The 20,704-nt window shown below is 47.7% G+C and overlaps 2 protein-coding genes across 9 annotated transcripts in view; one reads left to right on the plus strand and one right to left on the minus strand.

The window, feature by feature from the left end:
* The window catches only part of Dmtn (transmembrane and coiled-coil domain 2 protein Dmtn), a 230,668-nt gene that overhangs the window by 162,834 nt on the left and 47,130 nt on the right, over positions 1–20,704 (minus strand). The window lies entirely within an intron of this gene.
* On the plus strand, positions 3,772–4,167 carry LOC138371068 (uncharacterized). Its single transcript, XM_069335723.1, has one exon. The coding sequence runs from the start codon at positions 3,772–3,774 to the stop codon at positions 4,165–4,167; it is 396 nt and encodes a 131-aa protein (XP_069191824.1).

Consider the following 20,704-nt stretch of genomic DNA (forward strand, 5'->3'; position numbering starts at 1 on the left):
GATGCTTGCAGCTTTGCCTGCCACCCCCCCCCCCCCTGTTGTTGCTGCTGCTGCTCCCTCCCTCCCCATCTCACTCTCTCATCCGTGCCGCTTCACTACTGTATCTGTGCCTCCCTAACACCACGCCCAACCACTTGGGCTGGACGGTTGAGCGACGGTCTCGCTTCATGCAGGTCGGCGTTCAATTCCCAGCCGTCCAAATGGTTGGGGCACCATTCCTTCCCTCCGTCCCATCCCATATCCTAATCCTTTCCAAGTGCTATACAGTCGTAATAACTTGACGTTTTCTCCTCATAGTTCTCCCTAACACCACTTTAACTCAAGCAAACTGATCCCAGCTGTCAAACCTCTAGCCAAACCTTCTAGCCGTAGAGGCAGCGAGTCCTTGGAGTCACTAGTGCCGTCCTAGCTACGCCTGCTACCGCTATTTAAAGCCCCCTAACCAGGTGTGTGTGCCACTATTTAAAACTAGAAAAGCCTTCCGCTACTATGTATTCATTAGCGGGAATGTCTGAACAAAGAGGAGTTCGTGTTGATGTGTCTAAATGCAAAACATTGAATGTGAAGGTTATTTTACACTGCAGTTATCTTGCTCTGATAACTGCACGCAAGCGCATGACAATATGCCTGCGCTTGGCTCGTCTAAAGGTTGTATTTCAAACATGCAAATGTATGAAAAACAAATAGTTATTTATTTATTTATTTATATATATACAAGAAGGTACATTGGGATTGTGAGGATACATAGTTTAGTAATTACAATCTTGTAAAGCCATCTTGTAACAATCTTGTTATCAACGAGATGTGTTCGTTTAAATATTACCATTTGATTTCCTTACGTAAGACATATTAAGAATTAGATCTGCATTTATGAGCTAGCATTGATCGTCTACTGCATGATATCAATTATAATTATAACTATGTTCAGGATAAACATTTCTCTCGATGAATGTTAACAAATCGTGGATGTTTGGGTGAGGTTATCTTGAGATGATTTCGGGGCTTAGCGTTCCTGCGGCCCGGTCCTCGACCAGGCCTCCTTTTCGTTACACAATCCCCAGGAAGCAGCCCGTAGCAGCTGTCTAACTCCCAGGTACCTATTTACTGCTAAGTAAGAGGCATCAGGGTGAAAGAAACTCTGCCCATTTGTATCCGCCTCCAACTGGGAGTTATGCTATCTTCGAAGTCTTTGGAGATCATAAGTGGAGAGAATTAAACACTACATCCATGATTTCAAGTCCTTATGATGCCTTAACTGCAGAGTTTCCGAGAATGTATAAGAAATTGTCATAATCCTTTCAAAGGCAACGATATTATGATGTTAGTATACAGCCTTAATATGCCGGCCCCCCCCCCGTGACCTCCCTGTTAGGACACCTCAGGTATTTTGATGGACCAAGCAGTGCCATATACTTATGGGTGCCATGGGTGCCATGCGTCCCCCTTCCCCCCTTCACGCTGGGGGTGCTCCTGTACCCCCAGTTGCCACTAGTACTGTCACTTGGCGTGCACGTACTGTCAGTACTGTCACTTAAGTCAACTGATTTAACATAATCTTAACTACGCCAAAGATGCAAAACAAAATACAAAACTAAGTAATCAGGTTCTGCCTCTGATTATATATAGCCAACCTAGGTGAGACTCGCCTTTGAGAATGCAGTCTTGGAGCAGAACACCCACCTGAAATGGAAGAGAGACAAAATAGAATAAGTCCTCCGGAAAGAGAAACTTAAATTTATTTAGTTTGGAAACAGTACATAGATAAATACACAAAGGATAAACTGACTAGTCTCATTCATTACAATCACAAAAATGAGTGAACGAACACACGCACACATTAGGCAGTGATGTGGTGGAGGCAGACTCCATACACAGTTTTAAATGTAGATATGATAGAGCCCAGTAGGCTCAGGAATCTGTACACCAGTTGACTGACGGTTGAGAGGCGGGACCAAAGAACCAGAGCTCAACCCCCGCAAGCACAACTAGGTGAGTACACACACACACAGAGGACCTCAACAAACTACAGGATTGGTCAGTTCAGCAGCTGACATTGTAACTATAAGGTGTGAAGGAGAGATGAAATTGTTTATGTAATAATCTAAGATGAGGTCTGATAAAGACCTTTTGTGCCCTCTGTAATGCTTTTGCGCTACCGCTCACAAGATGAGTATGGGGTGCACAATAAACTAGCTGCCTTCGGCGGCAACAATCAATCAATCAAGCATAATAAAGAGCCAATTACACTAGTTAACATAAGAAAAGGAAGCAACAAAACATTTCTACAAAATTAAACACACACATTATAAAATAAAATGCTATTCTATACTGATGGAAATTGGCCCTGGAATCCCGCATGATGGGATCTGACCGGAGAAGACACTTAAGAGATACAAGCCTCTACTGCTTGTAAACTGCTTGTAAACTTGAACACTACACTTGTAAACTGAAGACTGGCTAAGCTTCGCGCATCATATACACAGTCACCTTGCAAAAATATAGGTCTTGTTAGCTCCTTCAATTACTAATGTCAAAGCATATGGACTGATAACTGGAACACTCCTCAAAATCTCTTGTTTGACGGTGGTCATCTATAACTGCCACTCTCATATCACCAACTTTCCTTTCAAACTATGTGCCCAGCAGTTAACAGCCTCTTACCCTTGTCCAATATACGATACAAATGGAAGCCAGACTCTGCCAGGCTCACATACTCAGACGGACTCTCACACGACAGTTAAACCCATCTTCTTGAGGTTATCTTGAGATGATTTCGGGGCTTAGCGTCCCCGCGGCCCGGTCCTCGACCAGGCCTCCTTTTTGTTACGCACCCCCCCAAGAAGCAGCCCGTAGCAGCTATATAATTCCCATATACCTATTTACTGCTAGGTAACAGGGGCATCAGGGTGAGAGAAACATTTTGCCCATTTGTTTCCGCCTCCACCGGGGATCGAACCCGGAACCTCAGGACTACGAATCCGAAGCGCTGTCCACCCAGCTGTTAGGCGCCCACCATCAGCCAGGCTTGGGCCAGGCTTGGGCCAGGGCTGGGCCAGGCTTGGGCCAGGGCTGGGCCAGGACTGGGCCAGGCTTGGGCCAGGCTTGGGCCAGGCTTGGGCCAGGCTTGGGCCAGGCTTGGGCCAGGCTTGAGCCAGGCTTGAGCCAGGCTTGAGCTAACAGTTAAGGTATGGATACATCAGTGTCATGCCTGACCCTCCTAACTGGCGATGGCACTCTTGCTCCAGCAGCAGCAGCAGCAAGCAATAGAAATAAGAAAAAAAATCCTCCGCCAAGCCCAGCACCCAAAAGCCGCAGAAAGCAGTGCCAACAATAACCACCACCAGCGTGCAGCCAATCATATAAAAGGCCACCCTACGTAACGAGATAACACAGAGGTCCCGAAGCGGCGTGTTTACCCGCCTCGTCAAAGGCCTCCTCCTCCTCCTACTGGGGACCACAACTGTCAAGAGATAACGCAACGGGGAAGAGGAAAATAACACCGCAGCTCAATAATAATCAAAGAGGAGTAAAGAGTGTTTGGGAGGAACAACAAGGGGACGATACTGGAGGGAATAAGAGAACATGGGGAATAAAGTATAAATGGGAGAAGAAGAAGAGATCAAGAGGAGAACAAGAGCATGAGACGCCAGGGCGACGCTTCACCTTCAAGTTATCAATAAATCACTAGACCAGTAATGTGTGTGCCAACGTTCCCACCCCCCATCATTGTGCCCACCTCCTGTGGCTCAGCGAGGGTGCCGCCTCTCACACATGGTGCCACCGGTCCCCAGTGTCATCCCTGCCACCGGTCCAAGTGTCATCCCTGCCACCGGTCCCAGTGTCATCCCTGCCACCGGTCCAAGTGCCATCCCTGCCACCGGTCCCAGAGCCATCCATGCCACTAGTCCCAGTGCCATGCCTACCACCAGTGCCATGCCTGCCACCGGTCCCAGAGCCATCCCTGACACCGGTACCAGTGCCATCCCTGCAACCAGTGCCATCCCTGCAACCAGTGCCATCCCTGCCACCGGTCCAAGTGCCATACCTGCCACCGGTCCAAGTGCCATGCCTGCCACCAGTGCCACCATGGTACACCTACCACCAGACACCACCAGCAGCAGGAGCCACATCCACCAGACCCTGGTAACAAACACTCGAAACCCTTAAAGTCAACAAGTGGATTATGCAAGCGAGTGCAGCTTCAGACAGCCGTGAAAGTCTTAATTGAGTTACACGTCACTCAACCTAGTTACGTGGGGCTGGGGGGGGACGGGGGTGGAAGAGGGGAGGGAGGGAGAGAGGATTGATGGTACAGGGACAGAGGAGGCAAGACTAGTAATGTTTTCTGCCTTCAATTTATCTTCAAATTTGTGAAGGATTGAGTTCCCTGAGCACCGAACACTATTTCTAAGTCGAGTCATTCACAAGTCAAGCCTGGCCTCGGACTAGTTCTGGAACTAGTCTGGTGGCATACCTTGGAACCACCTCCACATCTGCGTCTCGTGCTCGACAAGGTATGGACTCGATGCTGGAGCCACGTACTCGAGGATTGATCTGACACATGTAGTACACAAGATTATAAATGATTCCTGCCCCAAGTTTCTAAAGGCAGTTCTGTTGTTACCCAGCCTTGCATATGCGGCTGATGATATCCTTTACTACGTGGGCTTCAGGAGACAGGTTGGGTGTAATATCAACTCCTAAACTCACGTGCAGAAACCTCCTTAATACAGGTAAAGATACAAAAAGCTTTGAATTATTTCACCCAGAAATTTACAAGAACTCTTTAGACAGGAAAGAGTGCTTCAATGCTGAATGTCCAGCTTTTCATATAAGAGGTCCAGCTTTTCATATAAGAGGTCCAGCATTTCATATAAGAGGTCCAGCTTTTCATATAAGAGGTCCAGCTTTTCATATAAGAGGTCCAGCTTTTCATATAAGAGGTCCAGCTTTTCATATAAGAGGTCCAGCTTTTCATATAAGAGGTCCAGCTTTTCATATAAGAGGTCCAGCTTTTCATATAAGAGGTCCAGCTTTTCATATAAGAGGTCCAGCTTTTCATATAAGATCCATGTAAGGTTCAACTTTTCATATAAGATCCTTCTCTTCCGTTTCTTGGAGGATTTCGTCTTCCGTTTGGTACTTTGAGTCTGGCCTCGTTAGGCCCACCAGAGACCCTGGAGCAGCCAGTTGCCTGTTCCAGTAGCTCAGTTTCCCTCTCCAAAGAGAAAGTATCTGATAGATCGTGAGCATACTACCAACCTCTGAAGAGGTTCTTGAACAGTATTTATTATGCATTTTGTAAACTGCAACAATTTTATGATTTAAGCTAAATTTAAGATAGAATTTAATTTTTAATTTAAAATTTAAATTTAAAAATTTAAAATTTAAAACTAGATTTAAGATAAAAAAATGGGACGTAGGGTTAATAGATGAATGTGTCTGTGTGTACTCACCTATTTGTGCTTGCGGGGGTTGAGCTTTGGCTTTTTGGTCCAGCCTCTCAACTGTCAATCAACTGGTGTACAGATTCCTGAGCCTACTGGGCTCTGCCATGTGTGTGTGTGTGCGAGAGTGAGTGAGTGAGTGAGTGAGTGAGTGAGTGAGTGAGTGAGTGAGTGAGTGAGTGAGTGAGTGAGTGAGTGAGTGAGTGAGTGAGAGAGATAGTGTGTGTGTGTTTGTTTTAAGAGTCCAGGTATCCGTAAGATCGATAACAGGCCACCCAAACTACGTAACCAATTATTCCTTCCCTCTCACCTGTCCTCTCTCACGCCCTCCCCCCCTCCCTTAACCCCCCCCCTTCCCCTTTATAGGTTCCTCTCCCCTTTCCAGGGTCTCACCCCCGCCCCCCCTAGCCGTGGCACCAAGACTGAGAGCTTAGGTCGGCGTTTACAACGTGTCCACACACACACGCGCACGCACACACACACACACACACACACACACACACACACACACACACACACACACACACACACACACACACCTCTGGTGCTCCACCATCAGCATTGTGGGCGGCAAGACGGGCGAAACAGCACTCAAAACCCAATGTATTAAGGCGCATTTCCCGCACAAATGTTATGCCACGAAGCTCTGCACTCAAGCACAGCTCCAGAGGAATGTTGAAGAACGTGCAGTCAACACTGAACACACGTTTCCATGTTGAACAAATGAACACTGTAGCATCAACATGCAGGGGGAGCCGGTCGGCCGAGCGGACAGCACGATGGACTTATGATCCTGTGGTCCTGGATTCGATCCCAGGCGTCGGCGAGAAACAATGAGCAGAGTTTCTTTCACCCTATGCCCCTGTTATCTAGCAGTAAAATAGGTACCTGGGTGTTAGTCAGCTGTCACGGGTTGCTTCCTGGGGGTGGAGGCCTGGTCAAGGACCGGGCCGCGGGGACACTAAAAAAAGCCCCGAAATCATCTCAAGATAACCTCAAGATAGAGTAGCATCAAAGTTAACTACTTAGACCTAGCTGAATCACACTGTTTGGGTATTATTATTAAGTAAATAAAAGTAAGTGGGAAGAAAAAGGAACTGAAGCAGAGTCGCAAACAACGATAACCGATTGATAAATGAACAAATCCACAAGGGCCGTGACGAGGATTCGAACCTGCGTCCGGGAGCATCCCAGACACTGCCTTAATCGACTGAGCTACGACAGGGTTAAAAAAAAAAAAAAAAAAAAGAGTTGAAACTGAAGTTCTACTGAACTTAGTGTCTGGAATGCTCCCGGACGCAGGTTCGAATCCTCGTCACGGCCCTTATGGATTTGTTCATTTGATGCATCACGTTAGTGTGATCTGTGTGTGTAATCGATTGATGAAGATTAAACCACCCAAGAGGTGGCACGGGCATGAATAGCCCCTAACGCAAACACCACCTACACTCACGATTAAACCCCAGACAACGCGTCTTCCCCCCGGGGGGGGGGAGCCACCTGACCCCTGGGGGACTGACTGCACGAACCTCTTAACTCCTTTTTATAAATCAACTTCCCTGAACACACATCATTATATCTGGATAATCATATAAATTACTAATTTCTCCAGGATCTAGATTACGTTGATTGATTTACAACATTCGCCAGAGTGCGTTAGGTTCTCGCCCTAAACTCTCTGATAGTAAGCAGGCGATGAGTCACAATAACGTGGCTGAAGTATGACCAAAATCGACTTGCGAATGGTCCAGGACGGACCGAAACGTTGTCGTCCCTTCAACTTCTAGTGTGTGGTCTGGTCAACTCTTATAGTAACGACTTGTTGGTACTTTCCCCCCGTTATATGGCGTGAGATATCACCGTTTTCATGATATCTTGCGAGGATCAACGTCCCCGCGGCCCGGTCTCTGACCAGGCCTCCTGGTTGATGGTCTGGTCAACCAGGCTGTTAGACGCAGCTGCTCGCGCCAACTTATGACTCGCATTGGTTCGGTTGTATTACAGTGCAACCCGTCCTCATTAAACAAAGGCTCGTTAATCCAGCCGCCAACCCCCCCTCCCCCCCTTGTTTATGAATGGAAAACAGTTTACACACGACTCAACTGATGACGTCCGAACACTTCTCGAGCAGTGCTTCCCTGACGACCTCTGCTCTAATCACATCTCTGTCATAATGCTTCACCCGCCTGAAATGAACGCCAACAGAATCTGAACCCCCTAACCTAACCTACGCCTAACCTAACCTACGCCTAACCTAACCTACGCCTAACCTAACCTACGCCTAACCTAACCTACGCCTAACCTAACCTACGCCTAACCTAACCTACGCCTAACCTAACCTACGCCTAACCTAACCTACGCCTAACCTAACCTACGCCTAACCTAACCAACACCTAACTCTACATTGAATTTTACTGTACTTTGTTAACACGTACAACCCTTTCTTTGTACAACTTTGTTAACACGTACAACCCTTTCTTTGTACAACTTTGTTAACACGTACAACCCTTTCTTTGTACAACTTTGTTAACACGTACAACCCTTTCTTTGTACAACTTTGTTAACACGTACAACCCTTTCTTTGTACAACTTTGTTAACACGTACAACCCTTTCTTTGTACAACTTTGTTAACACGTACAACCCTTTCTTTGTACAACTTTGTTAACACGTACAACCCTTTCTTTGTACAACTTTGTTTACACGTACAATCATTTTATATTTATTTATTTATATACGAGAACAAACTGAGTTTTTGTTAGACTTAAAAATTGACGAGTGCATAAAGGTACGGCCGCTGCTCTAACGAGCCTGGCCTGAGGACAGGTTGTATAGCGCCTTCGGTTACCTTTGCTCAAGCCATATTCACCTAGATAACTATTTGATTTGCAACATTTCAGCTACGTGGAACAGTTCGAGCCGTGCAACGAGCGCATTCATTATTTAAACAGTAACTCTGCTGTGCAACAACCCGTACGTTACTGTGTACATTATATTATCCAACCTCCACTATACCCACAACCAGAATAAATGGATGAATGAATGCCAGTCATGAAGCAAGCACCTAACACCTGTATGGCCAAACCTGCTAGGGTGTGGGAGTGAGTGAGTGTGTGTGTGTGTGTGTGTGTGTGTGTGTGTGTGTGTGTGTGTGTGTGTGTGTGTGTGTGTGTGTGTGTGTGTGTGTAATTACCTAAGTGTAGTTACAGGATGAGAGCTACGCTCGTGGTGCCCCGTCTTCCCAGCGTGCGTGTGTTCGTGCGTGCGTGCGATCTATTAACCATATACCTGATAATCACACCTCTATCCCTTTCGTCCAACCTCGTCTCACCTGCCCCACCAGCTGTGTAACTCCGGGCCGGATAACGAGGGGGAAAATAGTGGATCAAGCTCCTGGCGGGACACGGACCTGCGACGCTATTGAACCTCTATTGAACCTCTCCTGGAACCTCTATTGTGTATCATACACACGACTTAGGACATAGGATGGAACCGCAATATTTGCACATTTGCAAACGAAACAAAAATAGGACTGAAAGATGGAGAGAGAGAATCCCTGCAAGACTAGATAGGCTTTTCAAATGGACGTAAGATTGGAAGATTTTGTTTCATGCTGAAAATGTATGTTTCTGGGGGAGGTAGTAATAGTGGTGTTGCCAGGCAGACAATGATGACATGGCGAAATATGAATGGGAAAAAGTCTAGGGATCACTCCAACCTAAAGGACTTCGGGTAACCTCCCTGCAGGTCTTCACCCACCTGGAGGACTTCGGGTAACCTCCCTGCAGGTCTTCACCCACCTGGAGGACCTCGGGTAACCTCCCTGCAGGTCTTCACCCACCTGGAGGACCTCGGGTAACCTCCCTGCAGGTCTTCACCCACCTGGAGGACCTCGGGTAACCTCCCTGCAGGTCTTCACCCACCTGGAGGACCTCGGGTAACCTCCCTGCAGGTCTTCACCCACCTGGAGGACCTCGGGTAACCTCCCTGCAGGTCTTCACCCACCTGGAGGACTTCGGGTAACCTCCCTGCAGGTCTTCACCCACCTGGAGGACTTCGGGTAACCTCCCTGCAGGTCTTCACCCACCAGGAGGACTTCGGGTAACCTCCCTGCAGGTCTTCACCCACCAGGAGGACTTCGGGTAACCTCCCTGCAGGTCTTCACCCACCTGGAGGACTTCGGGTAACCTCCCTGCAGGTCTTCACCCACCTGGAGGACTTCGGGTACCCTCCCTGCAGGTCTTCACCCACCAGGAGGACTTCGGGTAACCTCCCTGCAGGTCTTCACCCACCTGGAGGACTTCGGGTAACCTCCCTGCAGGTCTTCACCCACCTGGAGGACTTCGGGTAACCTCCCTGCAGGTCTTCACCCACCTGGAGGACTTCGGGTACCCTCCCTGCAGGTCTTCACCCACCTGGAGGACTTCGGGTAACCTCCCTGCAGGTCTTCACCCACCTGGAGGACTTCGGGTAACCTTCCTGCAGGTCTTCACCCACCTGGAGGACTTCGGGTAACCTTCCTGCAGGTCTTCACCCACCTGGAGGACTTCGGGTAACCTTCCTGCAGGTCTTCACCCACCTGGAGGACTTCGGGTACCCTCCCTGCATGGTCATCACTCCTGGATCACACTCCAGAGATATCAACCGGCCACGTCAGCACACTTAACCACTTGAAGGAGCTTCCCGGCCACAAGGAGTCCGCCCTCAGCCTGCTACACCTGAACACCCACTACACAACACAACTTCCCCCCCCCCCCATTGCGTCCCCCGCGTTACACTAGATTAACGTCCCCATTATTCAGCCTAGTGTTAATGGTTGCCGAGGTGGCAGTACACAGCCTAGGGTTCACTATACCAGTGATCCAGGAGACATTCTACACCTTATCACATCTATTATAGAGATGGAAAACACTCACCACCCCACAAGAACATAAGAAAACTTCTTTTCCATGTCGTAGCTCAGTCGATTAAGGTAGCGTCTGGGATGCTCTCGGACGTAGGTTCGAATCCTCGTCACGGCCCTTGTGGATTTGTTCAGAAGAAAACTCTATTGGGCCAACTAAGCAACAAGAACTAGCTTCTGTGTATGCCAAACTAATTTATTAAGCATGTCTAACCTACGCTAGAAACAATCCAACGATCCCACGTCCACTATGTTACCAGGTAATTTGTCCCCATGAATCAACACCCGTGTTTCCAAACTAGTATTTACTCAGGTCTTTCTTGAACCTAAACTTATTCCATTTATATTCATCTTTCAGAGTTCCGTTTTGTGTTATATTTAAAACCTTATTTATAACCCCTTTGCTAGGTGAGGGGGAGAGGAGGAAGCGGGCGAGGGGGAAGAGCAAGGTATACTCCAAGTATACTCCAGGTATACTCCAGGTACACATTCCACATGTGACCCATAATTCACGCCTTCAGAATTTACTGTCAGAAGTCTCCGCCAGTCTCTGTTGTTTCTCTGTATCTATCGTCTATTGTTTACGTCTCTTTGAATATAGTCTCTGTGGCTTGTTTACCGTCTGTCTATCGTTTGTGTGTAGTCTCGTATATTGTCTACGTTTGTCTTCTTGCTTCGTATCTGCCTCTCTCATCTCTCTTATTGGAGTCTATCTGTCCTCCCTCTCCACGTGTCTGTATCTTTGCATCTAACGTTAATCTTTCTGTCTGCTGTCTGTCTGTCTGTCTGTCTGCCTGTATGTGCTGTCTATTACTGCACGCATACGGTCTCTGTGCGCCTCTGTCGTGACAGTGTCTGTCTGCACACTGTCTGCTGTCACTATTTGTCCTCTTTCTGCCTATGTCTTCTCTATTCCAATCAATTTTGTATCGTGAACAAATCCACAGGACCCCTGATGAGGGTTCGAACCTATGTGCTGGGTGTTCCCAGACGCGCCATGGTCAACTGTACCACGACATGGTCAAAAGAATTGCAACCTGGATTTGCAATGCCAGGATTTGTTCATTTGATATATTACGTTATAGTGATTTGTGTGTGTAATTCTATATCATTCTTCCTCTTGCTTTTCTGCCGGCCTGTGTCACATTCCTTCGTCTGTTTTCTCGAATTGACTGTAATCTTTCGTTGTTTCTGTTCCCCCGTTTATCTTCTTATTCTCTATGTCATCTCTGTATCAGTCGTATGTCAGCCGATCTGATCCAACTTTTAGAAATCACAACAAACCATACCTGTTTGATACCTGCTTGATGGGGTTCTAGGAGTTCATCTACTCCCCAAGCCCGGACAGTGGCCAGGCCTTGACTTGTGAGAGTTTGGTCCATCAGGCTGTTGCTTGGTGGACTATAAAACTATATATAACATCAGCCCCAGCAATTACTTGGAAGCCCTGAATATGGAATGCCACCTGGATAATACTTCACCTACAAACAACAGAACTAAGGATGGAACTCAAGGGGTATTAAAATATCCTCCTCTCTCTCTCCCACCCCGCGTGGCCTAAATATTTGATCCTGTACACATCACGTTAGTACACTGTTCTACTCTTGCCCAACTTCTCACAGCTTCTACCTTGAGAGGTTACCTGCAGATGATTTCGGGGCTTAGTGTCCCCGCGGCGCGGTCTTGCCAGGCCTCCACCCCCAGGAAGCAGCCCGTGGCAGCTGTCCAACTCCCAGCTACCTATTTACTGCTAGGTAACAGGGGCATCTGGGTGAAAGAAACATTTTGCCCATTTGTCTCCGCCTCCACTGGGGATCGAACCCGGAACCTCAAGACTACAAATCCGAAGCGCTGTCCACCCAGCTGTGAGGCTTAGCGTCCCGGCGGCCCAGTCGTCAACCAGGTCTCCTTTTCCTATGTATAATAACTAGCATTTTTACGCTCTTCTTTTTTGCAGAATGTATTTATTTTTAATAACGGGTTTCTGTATTTCATTGTGCTTTTATACTATAAATGACGCGGGAGGCAAGTTGCAACATTGATTAACATTGACTCGAGTCCTTTTTATTGAAATTGTTACAAAATATGACCAGGTAATCAAACCCCTCTTCTTCCTTAAATGAAACATTGCTAACCAGACATTGACATTTGACAATGAAATAAAGACATCTGCTTACTGCCGAATTTTAATTTGAAATCAACAGTAAACAATATCCTTATGGCAGAAACAACATGACAATATGAAACACACACACACACACGCACGCACACACCAGAGTGTTGTGAAACCAAAGAGGTGTTTCCTTGGTGTTCAATGTTCACCAGTGAACATGTCCCCCGTCAAGTGGTGGAGGGTTTAGACCCGGCCATTGTATCTTGGCTGCCCTCCTACCTGCTGCTGCTGCTCTCTTTTTTTTTTTCTCTCTCTCTCTCTCTCTCTCTCTCTCTCTCTCTCTCTCTCTCTCTCTCTCTCTCTCTCTCTCTCTCTCTCTCTCTCCCCCCCTCCCCCTCCTCTCTCTCTCTCTCTCTCTCTCTCTCTCTCTCTCTCTCTCTCTCTCTCTCTCTCTCTCTCTCTCTCTCTCTCCCCCTCCTCTCTCTCTCTCTCTCTCTCCCCCCCCTCCCCCTCCTCTCTCTCTCTCTCTCTCCCCCCCCTCCCCCTCCTCTCTCTCTCTCTCTCTCTCTCTCCCCCCCTCCCCCTCCTCTCTCTCTCTCTCTCTCTCTCTCTCTCTCTCTCTCTCTCTCTCTCTCTCTCTCTCTCTCTCTCATCCATTCTCAATTTCCTTGTATACTGTGTCTGCTGTGTTCCTGTTTTCATGTATACGGTCTGTGTTCTTATTTCCATGTATACTACTGTGTATGCTGTGTTGTTTCCTTCTAGCTCCGGCATGCCTGTCTTAAGTCAAGAGTAACGCGCCGTCGTCGTCACCCGGGCATCATCTTAAGCACCGTCTTCCTGACCTGTGCAGGAAGATAGTCACTGAAAGAGCTGCCTCTTCCATTAGCGTATCACTCCCTTGATCTCCAGACTCAAAAGCTTCTCTCTCAAGCCAATCCTCGTCTTGGAGTGTGTCGGAGTCGTTCAAATGTCAGTCATCCACTAGTTTTCTCCTCGGTGTCTTCAGATGGAAATATTTTGTTTGTGTTAATCCGGCGTATTTAGAGTTTTGTGGCCTTGCCTGCCATCTTCTAGACGAGGGGGTGGAAATGTGAAACTTTCCAGGGGGACAATTCTCGTGCTCCTTAACGCTGAAGACATTGGACACCTTCACTCGGGCTTCTTACTCATTTTTAATATATTATATGAACTTTTGAGAACGTGCAAAGTAACTTTTATATATACTATGTATCTAGAAGTGTCCCTTGATCTTCAATGTTTTTTTCAATTTGTGTAAAAAATACATTTAAGAATACAGAAAATTAATTTTTTTATCACATTCTTCACAGTTCTGCATTCAAATGTGGAAACAAATCAACATTATTTCGTTCAAAGACAAAAGTGATCATCATTTACGTCGCGGTTCAACACCACACAAAGTCAGTTTTCTGAAGCAACAGTTTAAACGTAAAAAAAAAAAATTATATTTTCTCTGTTTTCTTTCCTCACAAAACTTTCTTTCTCGACAGCGGCGATCTTTTAAAGAGGAGGATCTCCAACTCCAGGATTATGGCTCTGCTGACGTAACACACACACCCTGGGAGGCCCTGCTAACCTTTAGACCCTTCAGACAGAAATATGATCACGGCGCAGGAACCAGGGAAAGTGGGGAGAAAGGTAGGTGAAAAGGGAGGATGGTAGGGTGATGGGGAGGGATGATGGGGAGGGGTGATGGGGAGGGGTGATGGGGAGGGGTGATGGGGAGGGGTGATAGGGAGGGGTGATGGGGAGGGGAGATGGGGAGGGGTGATGGGGAGGGGAGATGGGGAGGGGTGATGGGGAGGGGTGATGGGTGGGGGTAATAGGTAGGGGTGTTGGGGAGGGGTGATGGGGTCACAAGAACTGAAGTACGCGAGACCATTATACTATACATACACCACATTTACATACACAAACAAGCGGACATTTTCGCTCAAAAAACAACATTGAGAAGACCGACATTGAGTTAGCACCAAGACGAGCGCCATATAATGCGGGGCCACGAGAAATACGAAGCAGTTCACCTGGACATGCTACAAATAAAGGCCTACCAGGTGTGAAGGCCCGCGATTGAAGTTACAGCCCCGCTCCTGTGCCAGGTAAGTCCACAACGGGCTCACCATAGCCCGTGCTACTTGGAATTTGTTGTTCCAGGTAGCGAATGTTAAACCAACAGTGTGAAGGCCCAGTCAGTAGGCCTCGGTTCCTACCCCCTCGGCACACTGCTCAACACTGTGCGGTTCAGGCGCCCACACCTCACCTCACGCCTTCCCTCACACCTCACCTCACGCCTTCCCTCACACCTCACCTTCCCTCACATCTCACTTGTGGTGGTACTCGGCGGTGAGGGTAGCAGGGGGGGGGGGGGAAGGGAAGTGTATAGGGGAAGAGAGACTAGTCAGTGTAGCCAGCGCCGTGACACACTGAGCCAACACCATACTGAACATTACTACCAACACCCTTCCACAACCACCTGTCTTCCGATCTCAAAACCCCCCGAGGTTCACTTGACTTCCTCCACTCACCTGCCCCTTCTCACTACCTCACCCCTCCGTCCAGCATCACACCACTACTCCTGCCTTTACAACTACTACACAACCATCACTATAACCCATCTCCGTAACCACCACACACACAGTTACAAAAACTGATACTCTTAAGCCACACCAACCACCACCACCACTACTAACAACAAGTGCCAATACCACCAGTGCCTCAACCACTCCTCCATACACAGTGGTAGACAAACACCAGCACGCCGCTACCGTAACTGTGTAACCACACACTACCACCACCACAAACAAGGAGGTGTAAAGGAGGAAATGTAGATGTTTATCTCTCAGAATGTTTGGTAATAAGTTTATTGTTTGTGATGTGTGTCTATGTATGTATTAACACGATGTACTGAACGGGGTGAGAATAGCTTGAGCTACCTCATCCCTTTGTGTGTATTTTACCTCAATAAACTTATTTCAATTTCAATTTCAACCACAAACAACCCGTGAGGACCTTCTCTGGACTGGCCACTCCGTAAAACAAATGCAAGTGTTTTGCCTAACAAGAGAAGTACGAACCCAAGCCAACCCACCTATAGCATGGAACTTTCTAAGCATGGCACTCGATAAGCATTATCGAGTCCCATGCTTAGAAAACATCAACATTACGGTAGTTTATTTTTCAATTAATACGTTGTATCCGTGACGGACGGGTCAACTGCGTCAAAAATCAGACGGGTTGAAACAGGAACGTGGTGTAGTGGTCTAAGGCGTTTTCGAGTACCCAGAGCTCAGGTTCGAATCCTCCCTCACGGCTCCTCCTAATTTCCTCACAACTTAACTATCACCCCGCCAAGCCTCCACCCGTTCGCTACAGCCTTGTAAGCAAGTCAAGTCTACCCTGAGGGATTATCCCCTCCCCCTCCCTTGGCGTAGTGGTCACAAGCCAAACACAAGCAGCTGGCCTGCAACCGTATCGACCCCGGTTCGATTCCTGGAGCGGTGGGAACCGGTGAGGCAGCTCACAGCACCCCCCCCCAACCCCTCGTTGCACACACGACATGGGGTTGACTCAAGTATCAATATTCATCAATGATTTACATGACCATTTGAGAGCACTGGATCTTATGCCGCCGCCATCATCATTTCGGCTCATGTACCATTTTGATGGAAGGGTTTGCGACCTCGGAAGATCTACGACCTCGGTCTTAACCCGAGCTTGTTATTGTTACAGACGACCTGGTAAGCTCTTTAGTAAATACATGCTGACTTCATCCCAGGAGATCGCGTCACACCCCAGGAGGTTCATTATAAAAAAAATGATATACCAGGTGTTACCTGTAGAGGGTTGTGAGAGTTGTTCTAGTCCCAGGGAGATGGTGTCGTCCGATCATCGAAGATGGTTTAAATCTCTCCGTAACAAACACTATTATATTATATATATATATATATATATATATATATATATATATATATATATATATATATATATATATATATATATATAATATATATATATCTCCCACATACATTAGAGAGCTGCTATATCTAAACGTGTCTTGATAAAGATGTGTTATGATACAGATAACCTGGAATTTGGTAACATTCCGGTTGAACCAGGTGGGGGCTCACAAAGGAAAAAGGAATAGTGTTGGCAAGAAAGGAAGGCGGATCATCCTCGTTGCAAGTCACACTTGGTTCAGTTCGCGCTTTGGAGAAGAAAATGTTAAGACGGAGAATGTTGGGTAGGAGGTGTAGTGGGAGGGGCGGAGCGGGTTGGTCTGGAATACCTAAGACAGTTTCAACTTTTCCACTCAGGGTGAAACTGACCATTTGTGACAGGAACCCCGCCCCCCCCCCCCTTCCACTCGCCCTCCGGTCCGCCCCCCCCCCCTACCTCTCGGCCTCTGGCCCGCCCCCCTACCTTTCGCCCCCCTTCCATTCGGCCTCTGGCCCCCGCCCCCTTCCACTCGGCCTCTGGCCCGCCCCCCCTACCTTTTTTTTTTTTTTTTTTTTTTTTTTTTTTTTTTTTTTTTTTTTTGGGAGTAAAGAGGAAGGAGAGGCATAGGTGAAGGGAAGTATAGAAGTCGGAAATACAGTGAGAGGTATGAAAGCAGGCGGGCTGTCCGCCTTGCTGACACGATGTGTGGGTGTTGGCAGCTAAGCTAAGCTGGCTCCCTCTTGTCAGGGAGCTGTGAGTGTGTGAGAGGTTCTTCACATGTGTTTCACTATATATGGATGTCCATAGATGAATACTGTGAAGCATTCATATATACACACTCCGATGCTTCCACACACGTTATTCTGTTTAATGCTCTTTATTTTATTATTATTATTTATCGAGTTGTCATACATATTATTTATCGTGTTGTTCATACATACACATATATGAACTGTTCATATATATACATATATAACTCATCTTGGGATTATATACTGTGGGGCGGGGTTTTCGTCCAGAGAATCGAGGCTCTTGGGCCACCAGCTGTGGGAGCGGGGCGTCTCATCTTGGAGTAATCTTTCAAACATTGGGTCCTCTAACATTTCGATGGTGTTCCACACCCTGATGGCTTGGTGCTGCAGTCTGATGTTTAGTGGCTGTATGTTCAGGAGTTCGTGGAGCTCCTGGATTGTCTGATCATATGGTGGACGGTGTTTTGCTGCTCTCCTTAGCGCCTTATTTTGTACTGCTTGCAGTTTCTGCATATTAGTTTTCTTTATGGTGTGTAGTGGTACTGGGGGATATTCTAGATGCGGCCGAACTAGAGCCTTATATAGGTGGATCTGAATGTTAGTACTGAGGCTTCGGAATCTTCTCAGTTTTCCTAATGCTGCTTTGGCTTTGTTTAGTCGGTCCCTTACATGAATTTGTATCCCTGTTCTATTTATCATAAGTCCCAGTATTCTGCCTACCTCCGCATATTGGATGGGCTGGTTATCAAGGATGATGGGGTCAGGGTTTCTTTTCGCAATGTGTATTATTTGGAACTTTTGTTTGTTGGTGCTAATTTTCCATTGCTTCTCAAAGTTGTTTATGAGTTCAATGGCTGCCTTGGTCTTGTCGGCTAGTAGCGGCTTTGATGGGCCCGGTTGGCATATTATTTGGGTAACATCATCAGCGTATGTGATGTATTCTCCATGTTGGGGTTGGGGTAGGTCAGCTGTATATATGTTGAATAGAGTGGGGGAGAGGCAGCTTCCTTGTGGTACTCCACTTTTCAGTTCTATTACGTCACCCAAGTAGCTGCCGATATTAAGCCTAGCAGTTCTATTGTCTATAAAGCTGCAGAGAGTAGCTGTAAATCTCTCAGGAAGTCCTAGTTCAGATATCTTATATTTTAGGCCTGTGTGCCACACTTTATCGAAGGCTTTCGAGACGTCCCTAAGCACTATATTACACTGATCTTTTTTCGACACTGCGTTAGCTATATGCTCGTAGATCAGAGCTATAGCTGTATGGGCCCCTCTGCGGTTTCTAAACCCATGCTGCCTGGTGTTATACTTCCCTTCCTCTTCCATGTACTTCACAAGTCTCTGATTGATAATTTTTTCGAATATTTTACCTGGTACTTCGAGGAGGGAAATTGGCCCCCCTACCTCTCGCCCCCTTCCACTCGGCCTCTGGCCCCCCCCCCCCCTTACCTCCCGCCCCTTCCACTCGGCCTCTAACCCCCCTTCCACAAGTCCTCGCTCCCCCGGGATCGGAAGCCGGTCGGCCGAGCGGACAGCACGCTGGGCTTGTGATCCTGTGGTCCTGGGTTCGATCCCAGGCGCCGGCGAGAAAAAATGGGCAGAGTTTCTTTCACCCTATGCCCCTGTTACCTAGCAGTAAAATAGGTACCTGGGTGTTAGTCAGCTGTCACGGGCTGCTTCCTGGGGAGTGGAGGCCTGGTCGAGGACCGGGCCGCGGGGACACTAAAAGCCCCGAAATCATCTCAAGATAACCTCAAGATAACCCCACAAACGTCAACACTCAATCTCCATCATCACTACTATTGCCGTTACTATCTTCCCATTTGAGATCATTCTTACCCAGCATTAGTCTCCTGACCCCTCACATTCTTGGTTCAGCTTCATTCTCCCGCACCTCATTTCTGGGTTGAGCCTCATCAAGCCGAGCCTCATTCTTGCCCAGCCTCGTGGTCTATAGCCTTACCCAACCTCATATCCACCCCCCCCCCCCCCTCCCAGCCTCCGTATGCTCCTGCATCATCTCGTCTTCAAGGATTAGCGGAGATCCCCCTCACACCCAATACATATGCATGCAGGCGCGCGCGCGCGCGCACACACACACACACACACACACACACACACACACACACAGCGGGACCAAAGAGACAAAGCTAAACCCTGGCAAGCACACTTAGGTGAGTACACACACACACACACACAACCATATGTCGTCATTTACATATGGGGAGATTATGCTATGCATGCCACTGGTCATTACAATGTTATTCAGCTGTAACTGTTGCCATTCTAATATGCTAAAATTCTCTCATAAAATAACATATAATAACTCATGTAGCATTAATATGCTACAATAATTATACAGGGACGTTGAAATTCTACAGAGATGTACAACTACGTTGAAAAATGTACAGGTACACTATAATTCTGGGAGCCAATCCCGCGCCCCGCCCAACCACCTCCAGCCTTCCAAACAGTAACGAGACGACCCCAAGTTGAAAGAACAGTGGAGCGAGCGTGCGGGCCGCCAGCCGGCAAAGTTTGTTGGATCACGAGTCACCTGAGAGGCGCAGCCACGCGTAACCGCAACTTTGTACCCCCGTGGAACGCCATGTAAATGTCTAAACTCAAAACAACAAAATGTTTTACCCACGAACACATTGTGTCCTAGACGACAAAATGCCCCGACCAGCAGCAGGGGTCTCTGGCACCTGGTGTGATGGAGTCTAGGGGTGGGGGGCTCTCCGGGGGGTGAGGGGAGGGGAGAGGGTGGGGGGGGAGGTTGCTGTTGTGGGGGTGTGAGGCTGTCCGGGGGGGGTGAGGGGGGGTGAGGGGTGGGGTGAGGGGTTGGGGGAGGGGAAGAGGGAGGGGTGGGGAGAGAGGAGGGGAAGAGGGAGGGGTGGGGAAAGAGGAGGGGAGGGGCAGAGACATGGAAATGCGCCAGGTTGAGTAGACACCAACCCCCGTCCTCCTAAGGTTTCCCCAACGTCCAGAAACTGTCGTACTAAAGCACCCTTATCCTAACCTACCACACGACCCAAATCAGAAAACGGGACAGTATGTCAAGTTCGCGACCGACTACTATTTTCTAGTACGACTATTTTTGGCCTTAGGTGAAGTATGCGTCAAAAATGCAACGCTCTGTTAGGACGGGTTAACTCAGACGCACAAGCAGAGCGGGACCCAAGAGCCAGAGCTCAACCCCCGCAAGCACAACTAGGTGAATATACTGGACTGTTGCGCTCGGAAATCGAGTCTTACCGAAAACGAAAAAAAAATTAAATGAAAAGACAAGCTATTTGATAAATATGTCGATAAAAGCAAAGGTGAAACATACCTGGATGTGACTGGCTGATGATCTAAAGCCACGTCACCACTGAGGCCGTGAAGACAACCAATAAAATCACAGTAAAGACAGCCATTAGAATCTCAGTAAAGACAGCCAATAGAATCTCAGTAAAGACAGCCAATAGAATTTCAGTAAAGACAGCCAATAGAATCTCAGGTTACATCAAGAGGTCCTTTGATAACTGTGTG

Source organism: Procambarus clarkii, chromosome 34 (assembly GCF_040958095.1).
Source record: "Procambarus clarkii isolate CNS0578487 chromosome 34, FALCON_Pclarkii_2.0, whole genome shotgun sequence".
NCBI classification, from domain to species: Eukaryota; Metazoa; Arthropoda; class Malacostraca; order Decapoda; family Cambaridae; genus Procambarus; species Procambarus clarkii.